The sequence below is a fragment of the Felis catus genome, chromosome A1 (genome assembly GCF_018350175.1).
Source record: "Felis catus isolate Fca126 chromosome A1, F.catus_Fca126_mat1.0, whole genome shotgun sequence".
Taxonomy (NCBI): domain Eukaryota; kingdom Metazoa; phylum Chordata; class Mammalia; order Carnivora; family Felidae; genus Felis; species Felis catus.
In genome coordinates this window covers 29,201,624-29,221,543 of record NC_058368.1, presented here as the reverse complement: position 1 = coordinate 29,221,543, position 19,920 = coordinate 29,201,624, and the positions used below count along the sequence as shown (strand labels likewise).

At 41.2% G+C, this 19,920-nt stretch overlaps 2 protein-coding genes across 18 annotated transcripts in view; one reads left to right on the top strand and one right to left on the bottom strand.

Annotated features, from left to right (window-relative positions):
- The window catches only part of MTRF1 (mitochondrial translation release factor 1), a 70,970-nt gene extending 58,504 nt beyond the window's left edge, over window positions 1–12,466 (bottom strand). For 2 of the 5 annotated variants that reach the window (XM_045053635.1, XM_045053642.1), the window contains exon 1: window positions 11,641–11,788. The gene's annotated coding sequence lies outside the window, so the exon portion shown is untranslated. Of the gene's footprint in view, window positions 1–11,640; window positions 11,789–12,157; window positions 12,304–12,389 lie in introns of those variants that run through there. The other 3 variants (XM_045053639.1, XM_045053638.1, XM_045053645.1) reach the window with 3 other exon arrangements.
- The window catches only part of NAA16 (N-alpha-acetyltransferase 16, NatA auxiliary subunit), a 64,153-nt gene continuing 56,069 nt past the window's right edge, over window positions 11,837–19,920 (top strand). For 3 of the 13 annotated variants that reach the window (XM_019827345.3, XM_019827320.3, XM_019827309.3), the window contains exons 1-3: window positions 11,839–12,175; window positions 17,074–17,158; window positions 18,970–19,074. In XM_019827345.3, coding sequence (XP_019682904.1) covers window positions 12,122–12,175; window positions 17,074–17,158; window positions 18,970–19,074 — 244 coding nt within the window. In that variant the 5' untranslated portion in view covers window positions 11,839–12,121. Of the gene's footprint in view, window positions 12,176–17,073; window positions 17,159–18,969; window positions 19,075–19,920 lie in introns of those variants that run through there. The other 10 variants (XM_019827333.3, XM_019827313.3, XM_011289968.4 and 7 more) reach the window with 7 other exon arrangements.

Below are 19,920 nucleotides of genomic sequence, written 5' to 3'. Positions count from 1 at the left end.
CAGTTTTAGCCAAGGAGATACCTGGCTAGGTGTGTCTCACCTGATAGCCCCTTGGTAGGTGTGTCTCACTTGATAGCCCTTCACTTGAGCAGGTTTGAGCCAGATTGGGGCTGAGTACCTGCTCCAATGACCTCCAGTTGTCCCGAGGGTACCTTTAGCTCATTATAATGTTAAGATCTGCCGTGGGTGGGGTTTTCTGCCATTTTTTGAACGAAAAATGTATGCCTAGTGTGTTGACATGGTAGGCATGGACAATTGAACCGGAGTGTCTCTGCAAGCATCCTGACCCTGTCCCCAATATACTGAATAAAAGCTTCCTGTACTAACCCTCTGGGGAAGACAGTGCTTTGAGAGCTATCTCCCTGTCTCCTTACTTTTAATAAGTATAGCAAGTTCTTTGCTTTCAATGCTCTTTTGGGTCGTGTTCAATTTAATGCACCCCAAGCAGTGAACCCCTTGAGTTTGGTTACAAAACTTATCCTCCTCAACTACTGGTTGCCCTTGCTTTGAAATTTTTAAAAGGAGGGGCGCCTGGGTGGCGCAGTCGGTTAAGCATCCGACTTCAGCCAGGTCACAATCTCGCGGTCCGTGAGTTCGAGCCCCGCATCAGGCTCTGGGCTGATGGCTAGGAGCCTGGAGCCTGTTTCCGATTCTGTGTCTCCCTCTCTCTCTGCCCCTCCCCCGTTCATGCTCTGTCTCTCTCTGTCCCAAAAATAAATAAAAAACGTTGAAAAAAAATTAAAAAAAAAAAAGAAATTTTTAAAAGGAAAAGTGAAAACTTTGCCAAAGTGGAGAGGGTATCAAATTCAAAAGCTTCCTTTCCAAACCATTTCCAGGATTTCCAAATTCTATTTCAATCTGATCTTTTCTTACTTCAGTAATATGACAGTTGTCTGTAATTCCCAAGTCCCCAAAGCTCTGAAAAACTTTATTTTGAATTAAAAAATGTCTGAAAACTGAAGTCTTAGTAAATTATTGGATGGGCAAAGCTTCCGAATTTGTCAGGCAATCCTGACTGGGACTGATGTGAGGCCATTTATATCTTTATTTATCTCACTTGGAATAAATGTTCATATATTTTACTGAAAAAATATTCATGTATTTATAGGGTGCTGGCCCGGATCCCACTAACAGTCTTATGTAACAAACAGCACACACATTTTCCTTTCTAAGTCCAAAATATTCCAAAGTTTGAAAACATATGCTCCCAAGTACTTCAGACAAAGAATGGTGAACTGTGACAACAATACAGTGGTTAACATTCACTGAGTACTTATTCTTTATCAGGTAATGCTCTGAATGTTTTACACTGAACTAACTCATTCAATCTTTCAAAACCCCTATGAAGTAGGTTCAATTGCAAAGCCCAGTTTAGGTTCAATTGCAAAGCCCAGTATGCCTACATGACTTGCTCTAGGTTGTGCCCAAGAGACAATATATTGGCCAGAAGGGTTTGAACCAAGACAGGGGGGCTACACTGTGACCTTGTTTCTGCCACCTGTTTTCTGTCTCATTTAATGGTGCATCATCCCCTCAGCACCGCACTGATCTGACTCCAATCACCCTTTCTTCGCTCGTGATACCCTCCAAGAACCTCATGTCTCAGTTCAACTGGAAGACTCCTTATTTCCCCAAAACACAATTTCAAACGTGTCTTTTTGTTCATATTGCTAAATGGTATTTTTTTTAAAGGTGAGACTATGATCCTTGTACTGGTATGAGATGTACATCTGTTAAAAATTTTAACTAATTATGAATAAAGGATGTTACAACTAAAGAAAAATCCTGAGAGAAGACATAAATATGCCGTAAGGAACACTAAAATGAATTTGTTTAAGACATGAAAAATCGGGGGCGCCTAGGTGGCTCAGTTGGTTGAGTGTCCGACTCTCGATTTTGGTTCAGGTCATGATTCGAGGGTTTTGGGATTGAGTCCGTGTAAGGCTCCACACTGAGCATGGAGCCTGTTTAAGATTCTCTCTCTCTCTCTCTCTCTCTCTCTCTCTCTCTCTCTCTCTCTCTTTCTCTCTCCCTCCCTCCCCCTCTATCCCTTCCCTGCTCATGCAGATGCACACTCTCTCTCAAATAAAAAAAAAAAAGAAAAGAAAAAAGATGAAAAGCTGGTCAATATACACAAGACAGTAATAATTTGCATCTCTATCACACAATTTGCATTGCTGGCAACAAGAATCCTTTGCATTGTTAGCAGTTTTCTGCAACTTAAAAGAGTTATAAAACAGCTCAAAGGCAAGGGAAAACAGTCCATTCCGCAGGACTGTCCCATAATCTTTTTGCCCATTTCAAAGCCTTATGGTTTTTCTTCACATTAATTTCTCTGTCTGGAGTGAATACAGTGGAATTGTCTTCATCAAACTGGCACTTGGCGTATACCCACTATGTGCCAAGCATGCTGCTCAGTGCTAGGAGTTGAGTGGTGAGGAAGATAGACACCATTCCTGCTGTCACCATTTTTTATAGATCAGCCCATCCACCTAATCACAGTTAGTTCTGCCTCCTTTTGAGCTCCCATGTGATCTCATTACATCGCTTGTGATGCTGCTCAATCTTTTCTTGTATCATACTTAGTTGGCAATGTATTGTTCACACCGGATTTTGTAGTTCTGGGGAACAGGACACAAGTCCCAAATTCTGAATATCTTTTGTATAAGATGATACATTATCTTTTGATTCTTGAGGAGGTAAAAACAACAGCCTTTCAATGTAACCAACATGACTTTGATTCTCTGCTACATGTAAAATGCTATGCCATGTGCATGGCAGGAAGATGATTAATTCAGCAAAGATATCTGTGAGCACCAACTGTAAAACACAGGGAGTACAGTCAAGTAAGACATAGTGTCCAATCCAGAGGATCTTCAGTGTAATGGGGGAAATGGACAAGTAAGTTAACCTCAACATGGTGTGAAGAGTGCTGTATTAGAGGTGAGTGCTGAGTGTTTTGACAATGTGGAGGAGGTTCAACCACATTAGAGTAGTGAGCAGGGATGGCTTCTGGGACAAGATGATGCTTAATCTGAGTTTGGAAGGACAAGATGGAATTAGCGAGTCACAGACAGGGCATCACAGATATACACTGAGAATTTGAGAAATGACAAGTGGCACAGTCTGGTTGAGTGGTGGGACACGAGGCTGTATAGGCAGGCAGGAACAGAATCATAAAGGGCTTCGCATACTGAGGCAGAGAGGTTCAGCTTTCTCTTGAAAGCCACAGAAGGATTTTGTAGTTTACAAAGATAACTCAGTAGGCTGAATCATGCCCCGCTTCCTGACAAAATTCACATCCTAATCCCTGGAATCTGTGAATGTGTTACTTTACATGGAAAAAGGGGACTTTGCAGATGTGATTAAGTTAAGGATCTTGAGATGGGGAGATTACCCTGCATTATCTTGGTGGGTGTGATCACAAGAGTCCTGATGAGAGAGGTGGTGGAGTTAGAGTCAGAGAGAAGATGTGAGGGGGATGCAGAGGTCAGAGGAGAGAGAATCTATGCTGTTGGCTTTGAAGATGGAAAAAGGGGCCACAAGCCTAGGGATGCAGGTGGTCTGGAGAAGTTGTGAAAGGTAAGGAAAGGAATTCTCTGCTACAGCCTCCAAAAGGAACATAGTTTGCAAAACACATTTCAGACGTCTGACCTCCAGAACTCTACAGTAATACATCTGTGTTGCTGTAAGCCACTAAATGTATAGCAATTTGTTACAGCAGCAATGGGAAATTAATAAAGACTCCCTCGGCAGCTATGCAGACAATGAAGGAGGCTGGTCAAGAAGCCATGGAAACTAGTTCATATGCTGTGGGGGGCAGTGTAGCACAGAGGCTAGGTGCCTGAGCTTTGGCAAGATGGCCCGCCCTTCTCAGTTTTTTAATTTAGTGCAAATTTACTTAAATTTTTTTTAAAGTTTATTTACTTATTTTTGAGAGAAAGAAAGCAGGCGGGGGAGAGGCAGAGAGACAGAGGGAGAGAGAGAGAATCCCAAGCAGGCTCCACACTGTCAGCATGAAGCCCGATGTGGGGCTCAAACTCATGAACTGCAAGATCACGAGATCATGACCTGAGCAGAAGCCAAGAGTTGGACGCCCAGCCGACTGAGCCACTCAGGAGCCCCCAAATTTATTTTTAAAACTTCAGTTCTCATTTGTATAAGTAGGATAATTGTTTGATAACAGTAATTTAAAAAAATGATAACAGTAATTAAGAAGAGAAGGAAGAATAAGGAGAGAGCAGTAAAGTCTCCAAAGAAGGTAGAAACATATTCTCTTCTAAGCACAGATGGAGAAACTAATTCTGGCATAGGCCAGAAGGCACTGTTTTGGCTGAGAAGGGAAGAAAGAAGAAAACAATGGGTACAGATGGGTGCTCAACAACTGTGGGTTGAATGAGTGAATAGACAAGGAGATAATGGTGTGAGTTAGATGCACTGGTGAGTTAGATGCAGTTGAAGAAGAGGTGTATGGAGGATAGAAGAGTGAGTGAGCCCAGATCCCCTGCATCTTGAGGAGTGAATGGCACTTAAAAAGGAGTCAACAAATATTTGTTTGAATTTGTTGAAAGAACAATAGGAGACTGTCATCAGAATGTGGGGTAACCCCAGGAGAATCTGATTGGAGTCACTATCGTCAGAAATTACAGATGTATACAGAACAACCCTCTGAGAGCAATAGCTCTTGGCTTCATGCTGAAGGCATGCTAGACTTCTCTCAATGTTACACTAACAGGCTATTACTCCCACAAGCTGGCATCTCATTTCTAATAAAAGGTACATCATGCCTACTGTAGGAAGTTTCCTTGGAGTTGAAAGAATATTGGCAAATCTCTTGTATTTTAAAAATAATGAGGGGGCGCCTTGGCGGTTCAGTTGATTAAGTGTCCAACTCTTGATTTTGGCTTAGGTCATGATCTCTCGGTCATGGGATCAAGTCCTATGTCAGACTCTGTGCTGAGAGCTCAGAATTTGCTTGGGATTCTCTCTCCCCCTCTTTCTGCCCCTCCCCTGCTCACAATCTCTCTCTCTCAAAATAAATAAGCATTAAAAAAAAAATAAATGTAATTAGAAAAATAAGATAGTAGATTCCTGGAATTTCTGATTTGAGAGGAAGGGCAAGTGTTGCTGATTAAAAATTTGGTCAAAACTCTCTAGGTTTTGAAAAGTGTACAATGACATGTATCTACCATTATGGTATCATACAGAATAATTTCACCACCCTAAACATCCTCTGTGCTTTATTTATCCCTCCCTCCTCCAACCTCTGGCAATCATGGATCTTTTTACTGTCTCCATACTTTTGTCTTTTCTGGAATGTCATATGGTTGGACTCATGTGGCCTTTTCAGATTGGCTTCTTTTACTTAGTAATATGCATTTAAGATTCTTCCATGTCTTTTTGTGGCTTGATAGTTCTTTTTTTTTTTTTTTTTTTTTTTTTGGTTTTAAGTGCAGAGTAGTACTCCATTTTTGCATGGACCACAGTTTGTCCAAGGCTAGGGTTTTGAATCACCCACATGGATATTGGAGTCATAGTAGATGGATATTATGAGTGAAGTTGAAAGGACATCTATTGTCACTTGGCAAATGACCAGATGGAGGATAGTGACCAAGATGAAAAGAAGAGAGTGACAGAGCTGATGGGTATAGACTCAAAATTGATTTCCTTTTCCTTAAATGAAGGTGAAGTCTTATGATTTGGAGGAGGCAGGGGGATGGGAAAAAATGCTGATTCTCCCCCACCAACTCCTATGGTACATGCAGAGAGGAAGATGAAAAATGAGAGACAAAGTCCTTGGTGAAGGGTTGGGTAGCAGTTAAAAGGAGGAGGAAGAGAGTACTCAGTAAAGGGGTTGAGGATGAAGCCCAGTGGGAAGGTATGGCATAGAGACCAGTGCTACGAGGGTAAGTCTGTTGAAGTGAGATGCCTGGAGGGGTGTAAATCTGACTGGTTTTGAGTGAACTCTTGTGTAATAATGTTTCTGTGCTTATCCAGAGACTTTATTTGAAAAAAAATTTTTTTTTAATGTTTATTTATTTTTGAGAGAGCACAAGCCAGGGAGGGGCAGAGAGAGAGAGGAAAACAGAATCCGAAGCAGGCTCCAGGCCCTGAGCTGTCAGTACAGAGCCCAACATGGGGCTCAAACTCACAGACCGTGAGATCATGACCTGAGCTGAAGTCGGATGCTTAACCGACTAAGCCACCTAGGTACCCCAAACCCAGACACTTTAAATGATGCCAATTCTAGACCCCACCTACTGTTTGTGGGGCCATCAGCAATGGTTTTTACCTAGGGTTCCAAATTGAATTTTGGTGATGAGTGTTTTTTGTTTGTTTTTGTGCCTTATATCTAAATTTAACTTCAAGAATGGGGGGCATGTTTAAACCTGGGTTAGGATGAATGGTCTTGAAGTAGTGGTTCCCAAATTGGTTATACATTATGATCATCTAGGAGGATTTAAGAAAAAAACCCATTTTCCACCCCACCCCAACTGAATCTCCACCCAACCCCAACTGAATCCGCCTATGGAGGTAGGATTTGAGCATCAGTTTTATTTTGTTTTTATTTTATTTTATTTTATTTTATTTTATTTTATTTTATTTTATTTTATTTTATTTTATTTTATTTTATTTTATCTTATTTTATTTTATTTTATTTTTATATTTTAGAGTTCTGGAGGTTAGACGTCTGAAATGTGTCTGCAAGACTATGTTCCTTTTGGAGGCTGTAGCAGAGAATTCCTTTCCTTACCTTTCTGCACTATAAGTGCAGACCCCGATGTGGTGCTTGAACTCACGAACCATGAGATCATGACCCAAGCCACAGTCAGATGCTTCACCAATTGAGCCACCCAGGCACCCCTTGGACATGAGTTTTTTAAAGGATAAGGTGATACAAAAGTGCAGCTAAGTTTGAGATCCACTACCTTCAGACAACTTATAATTTATAAAACAGAAAACAGTAAGATAAAGGCATAAGAGAAGGACAAAATGCTATGTAAATTCATGGAAAAGAGAGATCAGATCCACTGAAAAAACTTAGAAAGATTTTATGAAAGTCATGACATCTGAAGGATTTAAAAAAAAAAGACTCAGGTATTGAAAAACAATCTCTGATAAAACTATCAGGTTGAACATGACTATGGAATTTAGAAAATACTAGATCGATTATAGTTACCGGTTCCCCTGCAACATAAGGTAATTGTAGGAGCAAAGGGAAAGAAAAATCTGGGAATAGACTTAGTTCTAGACAATGGGGGAGCTATTGAAAGTTTTGATACGACTGAGAGACCCGTTTAGAGATCTGGATAGAAACGACATGTCTAGAAACAATGTGCAAAATTAAATGAAGAGAACAGTCTGAAAGTGAGGGACCAGTTACAAGGTTTTTACAACATTTAGTTTTAAGGTAGAGAGGGAATGGAAAGCAGGGGAGGAAAGGGAGCAACGTGACAGATCCAAAATCTGAATGACTAGGCAACTTGGATGTGGGGAATAATAGAGGCCAAAGGTGACCAGAGGATTTTTACTACAAGAGTGCTGTCATTAACAAAAACAGAGAAGGCAGGACTTGGACTGGTTTGATGGGAAGATAACTTTTATTTTTATGTCCAGGTAGAAAATGCTTGGAAGACTTGTAGATGGAGCAGTTTAACAAACAAGTGTAAACAAAGGCTAGGAGATCAAAAGAAGGCTTGGAACTGGAGACACATTTGAAATCTGCTTGGTGTTAGTAATGGAAGGTATGGGAGCAGGAGGATTTATTAATTCTGTTTTGCTGGTGAGTAGGAGGTACTCGATGGACACATTAAAAAAATTTTTTTTATTGTTTATTTATTTTTGAGAGAGAAAGAGAGAGAGAGAGAGGGAATGAGTGGGAGAGGGGCAAAGGAAGAAGGAGACACAGAATCCGAAGCAGGCTCCGGGCTCTAAGCTGTCAGCACAGAGCTCGATGCAGGGCTTCAACCCACAAATTTTGAGATCATGACCTGAGCTGAAGTCGGATGCTTAACCAACTGAGCCGCCTAGATGCCCCTTGATGGACACATTTTATTGCTGATGTTGAAAAAGAAAGCAGAATTGTCTAGACAACCAACATTTAGAAGGAAGAAGAGTTGATGGAGGAACCAGAGAATGACTGGGAAGAGGAAAAAACCCAGGATTCTGCAGGGTCTTGGTGCCCTAAGGCAGAAAAGTCAAGCAGGACAAGGTGGTACACTGTGGGCTAAACTAATCTTTAGTGTTGGCTAGTGGGTAATCCTTAACATGTAAGCTCCATGACGGTAGATGTTTTTGTTTGCTAGAAGATTGCCTGTCACATTGTTCTCAATAATTATTCAACAAATTAATTCTTGAGATTACAGACATTTTCAGAAGATTCCTGGAGGTAGAAGCCAAATCTAAAGGAACAAATAGAATTGCTACTTTCCCCAAAGAAACCCCATTCTTGCCCATTTTCCACAGGTAGTCAGGGTGACCTTTTAAGTGTGTGTGTGTGTGTGTGTGTGTGTGTGTGTGTACTTGTGTGTGTGTATTAGTAGGCTCTATGCTCAACATGGGGTTTGAACTCACAATTCTGAGATCAAGAGTTGCATGCTCTATGGACTGAGCCAGTTAGGCACCCCCAGAGTGACCTTTTAAAAAATAAATCATGGCATGCCACTTTCCTGCTTAAAGATGGCTTCTTGCTGAATTTAGGATTAAACCAAACCAACCCAACCCAAACCAATACAAACCACACTGCCTGGGCTGGCCATCCCTGTGCAGCCTGGCTTATATTTTCAACTGAACCATCGGCCACTTTCCCTCTCATATACTACCCTCCAGTCACCAACTTGAACCTGAAGTTCTTACTGTCCCTTTAATGCCTTGACGATGCCCATCTTGTCCCTGTATTAGGGCACTTGCATGTAGTTCCCTTTGGCTAGAAACTGCTGGCCCAGCTTTTTTTTTTTTTTTTTTTTTTTGGTCCCAGCTTTTTACTTGTTAACTTCCTTCTCATTCTTTAGGTCTGTTCACATGTTATCATTCTCCCAGAGATCATTCCTGAGTACTTGGTTTAAAGTAGTCCTTGCCTCAAGTCCCACTCCCCTCACACGACCTTGTTTTCTTTCTTTCCTAGGACTTCCTAGTCTGGAACATCTTGTTTATTTATGTGTTTACTGACAGTCTCCTCCCATTAGAAAATAAGGAGGGAGAAAATGCAAACGGCAGAGGGAACAACCGATGAATAAAAGCTCAGGAGAAGCAAAAGGAGATGGGATCAAGAGTTCCAAGGGAAGAATGAAGAACTCTTGCTTCCTCTAAAACAAGAGCAAGGAAAGTAGACAAGAGCAGACACATTAGGGAATCTGAGGTGTTATGCATTAGGCAACCTGATGAGTTCTTTTCCCATCAGCCTTTAATTACGTGGTTAAACTGGTTGTAGGAATAGCAGCAAATTACTTGATTTTACCTTGTCAGCTGGTTCTGTAAAATATGCTGTGAATATGGGGGTGGAATCTTTCCTAGATTCTTTTTTTCTTAGGTCTACTGAGCTTAGCAAGAGAATCACTGGCCCATGTCTTATATGTAAAAAGGTCTTCACAGACATTGTTGCTTTTATTGTACTGTGTGCATAATTCTAAAGGAGGTACACGCTGCCTGAAGCACCAGGAAGCAACATTTGGGTGGACGCCCGAGATGCCTCCAGTGGGGCTTCAGCATTCTTTCTGAGAGACAATGGACTGAGATTTATAATGCAGGTGTTTTTTTGGTTTGTTTTCTGGGGGCTTAGAAATGATAAAGCATTACATTCACACAACCTTGCTGTGAAAGATTACAGTAATGTTATTATAACCTCATTTTCTGTTGAAAGGGGGAAATGAGATTTGCTCCAGACTAAACAAGAAGTCAGTAATAAAAAATTACAGTCCCTCGGGTGCCTGGATGGCTCAGTCAGTTGAGTGTCAGATTCTTGATTTCGGTTTGGTGGTCCGTGAGTTTGAGCCCCACATCAGGCTCTGCACTGACTGGTGCTTGGAGCCTGCTTTGAATTCTCAGTCTCTCTTTCTGTCTGCCCCTCCCCTGCTCGTTCTCTCTCTCTCTCTCTCTCTCTCCCCCTCTCTCTCTCTCAAAAATAAATAAACATTAAAAAAAAATTACAGTCACTGGCTAATCCAGGCTTTCTGACTTGTGCACGCGTTACATCCTTCACACACTCCAAGGCTTACGATGACAACTACCAGCAACACTATTGGCATTTTCGTCTTTGCCTTCACTCCCATCCTAGTGTAGACAACCACACTATGCGTGCATTGCATGTCATGGTGTATGAAAGGCAGATGAGGAAAATATTAAATATGAGTATTAATAACTACCACTTCTCAGTGTTTGGGATTAAAGGTTTCCTTTGCACTGCTGGGAGATGCTGGGGAGGCTGTGGGAAGGGGAGAGGTTGGCAGTGGGTGGGAAGCTGCAGAGAAGCCTAGGGTCTGTCTAGAACACATAGGCCCTTATGGACCTTCCCCCTTTTAATAAGTCCCTTCCTTATTTTATTTTATTTTATTTTATTTTATTTTATTTTATTAAAATATGTATATTTTTAAGTAATCGTTACACCCAACATGGGGCTGGAACTCACAACCCTGAGATCAATAGTTGCATAGTCTACTGACTGAGGCAGACAAGCCCCCTCCTACCCTATTTTGATAGACTCCTGGGGCACCTGGGTGGTTCATTCAGTTAAGTGACAAACTCTTGATTTTGGCTCAGGTCAGGATCTCACAGTTCATGAGATCAGACCCCATGTCGGGCTCTGTGCTGGCCGAGCCTGCTTGGGATTCTTCCTCTCCCTCTCTCTCTGCCCTTCCCAGGCTTCTCTCTCTCAAAATAAAGAAAGAAAAAAAGAAAAGAAAAAAAAAACTTTCAAAAGACTCCTGTGATAACTTCTCCCATCTCCAACCAACTCAGGCTAGAGGGAAAATTAAATAAGCCTCAAGCCAGCTTTGATTACAGCCTGTTAAATGCAAGTATGCATCAGTCACTCTGTAGTCACACAAATATGCACAAGTTAAGATTCAGAACATGTGTACATAAATTCATGCATCTAATATTTACATATTCCATAATATTAAACCTACATCGTACGCATGGTTATGCTTGTCATCGATGCATATCCGTATCTTTCTAGACTCACACGTTTCTATCACTGTGCTACTGTTTACATATGATAGTGCCCCAGAGTTGAAGATCCTGGGTTTGAATCCTGTTTCTGTCATTATTATATGGCTTGTATGAAGGGGAACCTTCTGACGAGAAGGTTTTTCACTGACAACGTTAGGTGTTCTAAACTGGGGGCAGTAATTGTTTACTGACACTTCAAACATGCTTTCACATTAGTCCATTTCCAGGCCCACCCAATGACTTCACATGAGTTGTAAACACGTCTTTGGTCTGCACTGAAAAGAGAAGCCTTCTCTCAAAGTCTAAGTAAAGGGGAAAGGACGCAAAACAAGTTCGTCCTACAAGACTTTACTTTGAGCCCAGCACTGTGTAAAGTTCCTGAGTGCAGAGAAGTCCAAAAGTGAGTGCGGTATAACAAACATTCTCTTGGGCCACAAGCCTAGCAATCAGAGCACAGTACAATCAGTAACTTACGATTTGTAATGAGTCAGGCTGTACGAGGCCCACAGGAAAGTTTCATAAAAGATAAACATCACTTGGGGCGCCTGGGAGGCTCAGTCGGTTAAGCGTCCAAGGTGCCGGTGACAGAGGCAACCTAACACTCCGCACACTACGGTCCCCGCCGCCCGGACGCCCCCGCCGCTTCTGGCCTGCGGAGCGCCCCGCGCAGGCGCACGCCGCCCGGCTCTAGGGGACGGGCCCCAGCTGCCATCTTGCCGCGCGCGGGAGCCACCGCCGCTCACCAGTCCGTAGAGCCGGAGTCGAGGTTGTCCAGCCCAGATCGCGTTCCCTTTCCATTGCCAGCCCTGCCCAACGGCCTGCCCGGCCTGCCCAGTCCCTACTCCAGGCCATGAAGTGACCCATCGCCTGCTGCCCGACTCCTAGCATTGGTCCGCCCCGGTGCCCACCCCTGCCGAACGGAGCGCCCGGGCACCCGGTCTCCCCGCCGGCCGCGATGCCGAACGTGCAGCTGCCGCCCAAGGAGAGCAACCTTTTCAAGCGCATCTTGGTGAGTGGCCGAGGCCGCGCTTCCGACCCGGCCAGGCGCGGCGATCGGTCTGGAGGCGGCGTCGCCAACGCGAGCTGGGCTCGGCCCCGGCTCCGTTCTTTGTTTACCTCCGAACCTTCTCGACCTGACTCCCCGCCTCGGCCGGCCTCCCCCTGCCCCCGCGCGCTTCGTCTCGCTGCGTCTCTCGCTGCACCCCCGCCGCGCTCCGCAGTACCTTTGGGCCGGGACGCGTCGGCCGGGAGTGGCCCCCTTGGCCTCTGCGGCGCTCTGCGGCCAAACTCACGACCTCAGCCCTACCTATCCTCCCGTTTGTTTCTTTTCCCCTTGGCCAGGTGTGTTCGTTCACTGATTCGTGCTTAACCTATTGCACAGTGCACGCTGATACCTGCTAAAGAGGGGGCGATCCTCTGGTGCAGTGGGGCTCCGACTTATACTGGTTACGGGAAAATTAAATCCTAGGAGGCCAAGCCTCCCTTTTAGAAAGAGTTTTTGTTTTTGATGTGCCGTACTTACCCCCTTTGGAAGAGACCAAGTGACTTGAACTGCATTTCAAAGTCAAAAGTCGAACACAGCTCTTTGGTCTCTTTTAACTTATTCAGGCCCTGCATTGGCTAAGTCGCGCCGACTGGCCGATTTCACACTTGAGGGGAGCCTTTACTTTGTTTCCAAGCAGAAACCTGAATAGGACCCGGAAAGAGATGACTGCTGCCCAGACGGGAGAGCTTTCCGTGGGTTCTGTGCCAGTGTCCTTGGTGCCTTCAGTTGTTTCCCAGGGCCATTCTTCCAGGGAGGAGAGGCAACATGCCTTTGCCTTTCTCATTGTGCGCTGGAGACTGTAGATTTTAAACTGATATTGTAAATAGTGTCTTTTCTAGTGTATCATTTCATCTGAAAATGAGCGTTTAGATTTTAAGAGTGAATTTATTACTTAGAGCTTGTGTTACTTACATGACTTACATGGTAAGTTGTTGCTTACCTTTACTATAAATAAAATCCTACCTTTAGAATAGTTTTAAGCATTATCAAGGTAGGTTAGAAGGTAAGAACTCATATTAGCTGTTCTGTTTCAAGCCAATAGAATCTTCATGCTTCTTCAAAATGTTAAAAAGATACATAATAGATGGGATTAATATTTTAAGTCTTAATTTTACGTGGTACTTAGTGTTGAGCAAACAGTGAGAGACAAGTGTAAAAACAAAAAATTCTAATTACAGTATTTTGGCAGATTGCTTCCTTGGGCCTTGTATATATTTTTTGTTAGTTTAGTTTTCATTTATTTCCATACCCTTATCACAGGATGGATTTTGGAGAAGTGAACTTTTTGACCCATTCAGGTTCATCTATAAGTTGTTAATTGGATTTAAGGACATTTGGCATTATACCTAAAAGATGACAACACTTATTTTCACTCTATATGGATATTTTCTAGTTCCATCGTGTTATCAATAGATTATAAAAAAACAATTATATGATTTATTATACTCTAGTTACAAAAAGTTATAGCTGCTGAATTAACTTTATTCCTAAATAAATTGGGAAATGCTAAACATGTTCTTATCTGGGTCTGTAATATTTACTATAAGGTTACATGAATTTAGGAAGGTGCTGCAAAAGTGAATGATTTTATCATTTCACAGTTGCAATAAATGTGGGTATCATTTTGCTATATCAACTCCATGAACAGTCACAAAATTATTTTTCAAGTTTGGTTGGTGGACCAAAGTGCTTTGCCAGTAAATTTTTAAAAATTAATTATGAATGTACTTGAACACATCTGTACAAATTTACCAGCTAGCTGATTACATGTTCTGCATGGCTTGTACATGCCTGTCTTATTCCCCAAACTGGCTATTGGCGTTATGTGTTGTTGAATTTTGGAGCTACTCCATGCATTCTTTTACGAATGAAACAAACCCAGGAATGGTAAGTGACTAAATGTCTAAGGTTCTCTGTCTGGTTAGTAGCAAAGTTGAAACCAGAATCTATCTTTTGTACTGAGTATACATTCCTTACCAAACTTAATGCTTTTCTTTAACCTGTGTATTTAGATACTAGAGACAGACTACCTGGTTTTTTGTTTGTTTTTTTAGAGCTTATTTAGAGAGAGAGAGAGAGAGAGAGAGAGAGAGAGAGAGAGAACCAGAGAGGGAGAGGTGGGGCGGGCGGGCAGAGGAGCTGAAGCAGGATCTGTGCTCCCAAGCAGAGAACCTGATGTGGAGCTCTAATTTATGAACCGGGAGATCATGACCTGAAGTAGTAAGTCATCCAAAGTTCGATGCTTAACCGACTGAGCCACCCAGGTGCCCCCAGACTACCTGGTTTGAATTATGGCTCTGACACTTACTAGCTCTGTAAATTCAGTAACCATGTGCCTCACTCTTGCCATCTGAAATGGAGAGATAACCTCATAGGTGTTCCTGGGATTTAAATAAGGATTAAGTGAATGGTACCTGACACTTTTAAATGCTTCCCATAAGTATTAACTATTATTATTGTTGTTATTGGTAATACAAGTATTAGTATTTCCAGATCACTTGTTAAGTCAGAAAAAACCCGTAATATTTCTTTTTTTCCTGTTCCCTAGTGGTTCCTTTTGCTTGTGTTTCTCTTGTCATTTGTCAGATGAACTCCTAAAGTCAAACTCAGATTATTTTTATTTTATTTTAAATATTTTTGGAATAGGGGATATATTCAGATGGTTCAAAATTCAGATTTGTCTCCCATCTTTGTCTTCCAACTAAGTTTCCTTCCCTAGAGATGATCAAGAAGCCTCAATTTATTATTATTTTTTAAATTTTATTTATTTATTTTGGGAAAGAGAGTTGGGGGGGCAGGGAGAGAGAGAGAGAGGGAGAGAGAGAGAGAGAGAGAGGGAGAGAGAGAGAGAGAGAGAGAGAATCCTAAGCAGTGCAGAACCTGACACAGGGCTTGAATTCACAAACTGCAAGATCATGACCTGAGCTGAAATCAAGAGTTGCAGGGCTTGAACTCACCAACTGTGAGATCTTGACCTGAGTTGAAGTCAAGAGTCAATACTTAACTGACTGAGCCACTCAGGTGCCCCAAGAAGTCTCAATTTAAACATTTTCTGTGAACACTTTTCTAATTCTCTCCACATCCCACCCCTGCTGCATAGATTAACCACTTCCTCCTTCCTTCCTGGTACTGTTTTGCTTTGAACCTTATAGACTATATGTATGTATTTTATTTTATTTTAAATTTTTAAAACAATGTTTATTTATTTTTGAGAGAGAGAAAGAGAAAGAGAGAGAGAGAGAATGAGTTGGGGAACGGCAGGGAGGGAGGGGGACAGGGGATCAGAAGCCAGCTCCGTGCTGACAGCAGAGAGCCCTATGTAGGGCTTGAACTCAAGAACCGTGAGATCATGACCTGAGCCAAAGTTGAACACTTAATTGACTGACCCACCCAAGTGCCTCGTATTTATATTTTTTAGTATACTGTATTTATTGAGCAGTTCTAATTTGTGTAGACTCTGAGGATGCAGCGTTTAAAATAGACAAGATCTCTGTTCTCATGGAGGTTATACAGCATGGTGAAGAAGACAGACACTAAATAAGTAATCAAATAACAATTTCAGGGAATGATAGTGTGGTGTAGAAAATGGAGTAACATGATAGAGAGTGTATGTTTTGTGTGTGGGGGGGGGTGGGAGACTGGCAGTGTTAGAGTGGTCAGGCAGGTGACATGTGAGATTCCACTAGTAAGGAAGCTCTGGGGAAGAACATTTCACGTGTAGAAGGAACACGTGCAGAGGCCCTGAAGTGGGCATAAACTTGGCATGTTGAGTGCTGGAAAGAGCATGCATGGCAGTTTAAATGAGACATGCCTGTCTCATTTGGAAGATGATGAGATGTTCATGTGATCAGTGGCTGTGGTGGACAGTCGCTGGTTACTGAGCCTGGCTGGTGGCACTTAGGTGTTGCTCACACATGTATTAGACTAGTGATGGAAAGATCATGGTCTTTGGAGTCAGACCAGAGTTTGCAAGTACACTGAGCCACTTATAAACAAATTTTATGAACTCTTACATTTCAGTTTCTATGTCTGTAGGGAGGAGGTAATGACACCTACCTTAAGGAATACATATGAGATATAATAGGTTTTGTATGGACATACAGTAGTTGTGTGTGTGTGTGTGTGTGTGTGTGTGTGTGTATGCATGCCTTGGTTTCATTTTTTTTCAATGTTTTTATTTATTTTTGGAACAGAGAGAGACAGAGCATGAGCAGGGGAGGGGCAGAGAGAGAGGGAGACACAGAATCTGAAGCAGGCTCCAGGCTCTGAGCTGTCAGCACAGAGCCCGATGTGGGGCTCGAACTCACAGACTGTGAGATCATGACCTGAGCTGAAGTCAGATGCTTAACCGACTGTGCCACCCAGGCGCCCCTTAAATTCCCTATTTTTATTTGTATTTTTTTAAATGTTTATTTATTTTTGAGAGAGAGAGAGAGAAAGAGAGAGCAAGTGATGGAGGGGGAGAGAGAGAGGAGACAGAAGATCTGAAACAGACTGCACTGACAGCAGAGAGCCCTACACGGGGCTCGAACCCATGAACTGCGAGATCATGACGTGAGCCGAAATCAAGAGTCAGACGCTTAGCCAACTGAGCCACCCAGATGCCCCTAAATTCCCTATTTATTAAGTATTTTTTTTCCTTTTCTTCTATAAAAGTGAAAATACTCATACTAGCACAACTTGGCAAGGAGTAGTTTATGAAATATACTTCATGCTATAAGTGATTTAAATTGGTATAAAACCTTCCCATTGTATATATTTTAAACCTACTTTTGGATCTTAAATTTAGAATTTATATAATGCAACGAAAAGTTGCTCTCTGTTCATTTTATTAATTAATTCTTGTTCATATTTCTTTACAGAAATGTTACGAACAGAAGCAGTACAAAAATGGCCTCAAGTTTTGCAAGATGATTCTTTCAAATCCAAAATTTGCTGAACATGGAGGTATTGCCTCATCTGTGAGAGACTGCTTTGGGGAACTGTAATTCCAAAATCAGACAGATAGGATTCCTAACAGTGAAAGAAGAATACTTCCAGATTCCATGCCTTGTAGCTCTCTATTAGAGTATATAAACATTTTTGGTTATGTGTTTTATCAATCTTATTCTAGGTCACTTTCCATTTATTATGCTTAGGTGTATGCACAGTCTTTACTTTCAGATAAGTGACTGGTTGATCTGTTGGGGAATAATTGGAGTATATAACAGTACTTTTATAGATGTCATTTCATCTATTACTTTGAATAGGACTTAAATTTATACTTTGATTTCTTGTCTGAAATGAGGATCATATCTGCAATACAGAAGTAGTATAAAAATAGTCAGATGTATTTTATTCTTTGGTAGATGTCTTTTTTATATATATGCTGACCTTTCTATATAAATACTTAAATTAGATACTATTGATTTACCATTAAATTGTTTGTCTTGAGTTGTTAGCAGGGTGTTAATAGGTCTGTATTTGCTTGTCTCATCCTTTTTCACTGGTGACCAGTGTTTATTTAAAGGATGGATCAGGTGAGACATGCAAGTTATGGTCCTACAGCAGAGCACAGCTAATTGGGGTCTCTGAATATTAGACGAGGGTAACTCTTGAGACCATCTTCTTGAGAAAATAGGCTAACTCTGCTCAGCTTTCGAATAACATTGAAAACATTCTTTGAAGGAAATGGAAAGAAGTCTTCATTTCATAGAATTTTAAAAATGTAAAGCTTGTTTTCAAGTTTTTTTCTCCATGGAACCCTTATCCAAAGTGCAGCAGGTGGAAAAAACAGATAAATGTGTATAAAATGATAGATAAATGAGGATGTTTGTAGGGGTCTGACTGCTGAATCACTGTGTTCTGAAAACCAGAGTCCACAGAGATCATTTGAAAACCATTGTTCTTGTCTCATTCCCTGCTTATGGATTTATTCAGGGAATCATTTCATTATAAGCCATCTTTCATTAGCTGCCTTAAATATATTCTTGGGTTGCTACTCCACCAGTCTTATACTCTTGAAATGCAAACTGATATTCCAACTAGAATTAGTTGGAATAAACTTGTGGCCAAAAATAAAGTGTGTTCCAATACTGAATAGGCTTATTTTTACATTGCATACATCTCTTTGCTAAGGAAGATTGTTTTTGTGGGGTGTAAATCAGATGGTGGATAGAAGTGCTCTTGGATGAAAGCTGTGGAGCCACTGTAGTAGAGTTAACTCAACAGGACTCGGTGTTACCTTTTCTCAGCAGAATAATCTCAACCCCCTTTGTACAGTCTTCTAAAAGGCAGAAAGCATTGTAGGAGTCCTAGCCTAAGGGATTTCAGTCCCTAGTCCTCAGTCGTAGCCTAAGGGATTTCAGAAAAGGATTCAGGCTAAGCTTCAGTAAATACTTAAATGTAGTTTTACTTTTTGTATTGGAGAGAAGTTTCTTTTTATTTATTTATTTGTTTGTTTGTTTATTTATTTATTCAATATATGAAATTTATTGTCAAATTGGTTTCCATACAACACCCAGTGCTCATCCCAAAAGGTGCCCTCCTCAGTGCCCATCACCCACCCCCCATCAACCCTCAGTTTGTTCTCAGTTTTTAAGAGTCTCTTATGCTTTGGCTCTCTGGAGAGAAGTTTCTAACTATGTGATTAAAAAGACAAATAATGTAAGCATTGGCAGATATCATATTAAAATAGTACTAAGAGCTAAACAAAATAAAATAGTGCTAAGAGAATATGAATTCTTTGTGCGTAAATAGAGGTTAAAAATATTTTTCAGAGACTTTGGCTATGAAGGGATTAACATTGAACTGCTTAGGAAAAAAAGAAGAAGCGTATGAATTTGTTCGTAAAGGACTTCGTAATGATGTCAAGAGCCATGTCTGTATCCTTTTGCAATAATTGAACTTTATTATTTCATTTACTTTCCATTTAGTGGGGTTTTCTAATTCAGGAAAAATAGACCTTTACTATGGGAAGTTTTGCATAGAAGAAAGAATTAAATGAACTCTGTGTACGTTACTCAGCTTCAATAATCATCAACATTTTGTAATATTAGTTTCTTCTAGTCCCTATCCCTTGTTTATTACAGCTGGTTGAAAGAGAATCCCTGTACAGTAGGTATTCACTTCAGTTGTGCTTAGTGTGAGAGAAAAGGAACTGATACGTGACTTGAAACCCATTTTTGTCTTACATATCCATAAACCTGTCATTCTAACTGACTTGTATAGTAAAATTTGTGTTCTTTAAACTTTGTTTTAGACATTTCAGAAGAAAAATTCAGAAACACCCTGTTTTAAAACAGAGTTTATTTAGTATTGAGTATGATATTGGTTCTTCAGTTTGGTTTCTGTTGCACAGGGACAAAGCTGGTAACTTCACTGGATACTTACTGTATTTTTCATTGGCTGATATCTCAGTATGTGAACAGACAAAAGTATTTTTTTTTTAAAGCTTTTTTATTTTTATTTAAAAATTTTTTTTTTAACATTTATTTATTTTTGGGACAGAGAGAGACAGAGCATGAACAGGGGAGGGTCAGAGAGAGGGAGACACAGAATCTGAAACAGGCTCCAGGCTCTGAGCTGTCAGCCCAGAGCCCGATGCGGGGCTCGAACTCACGGACTGTGAGGTCATGACCTGAGGTGAAGTCGGCCTCTCAACCGACTGAGCCACCCAGGCACCCCTTTATTTTTATTTTTTTTAATGTTTATTTATTTTTGAGACACAG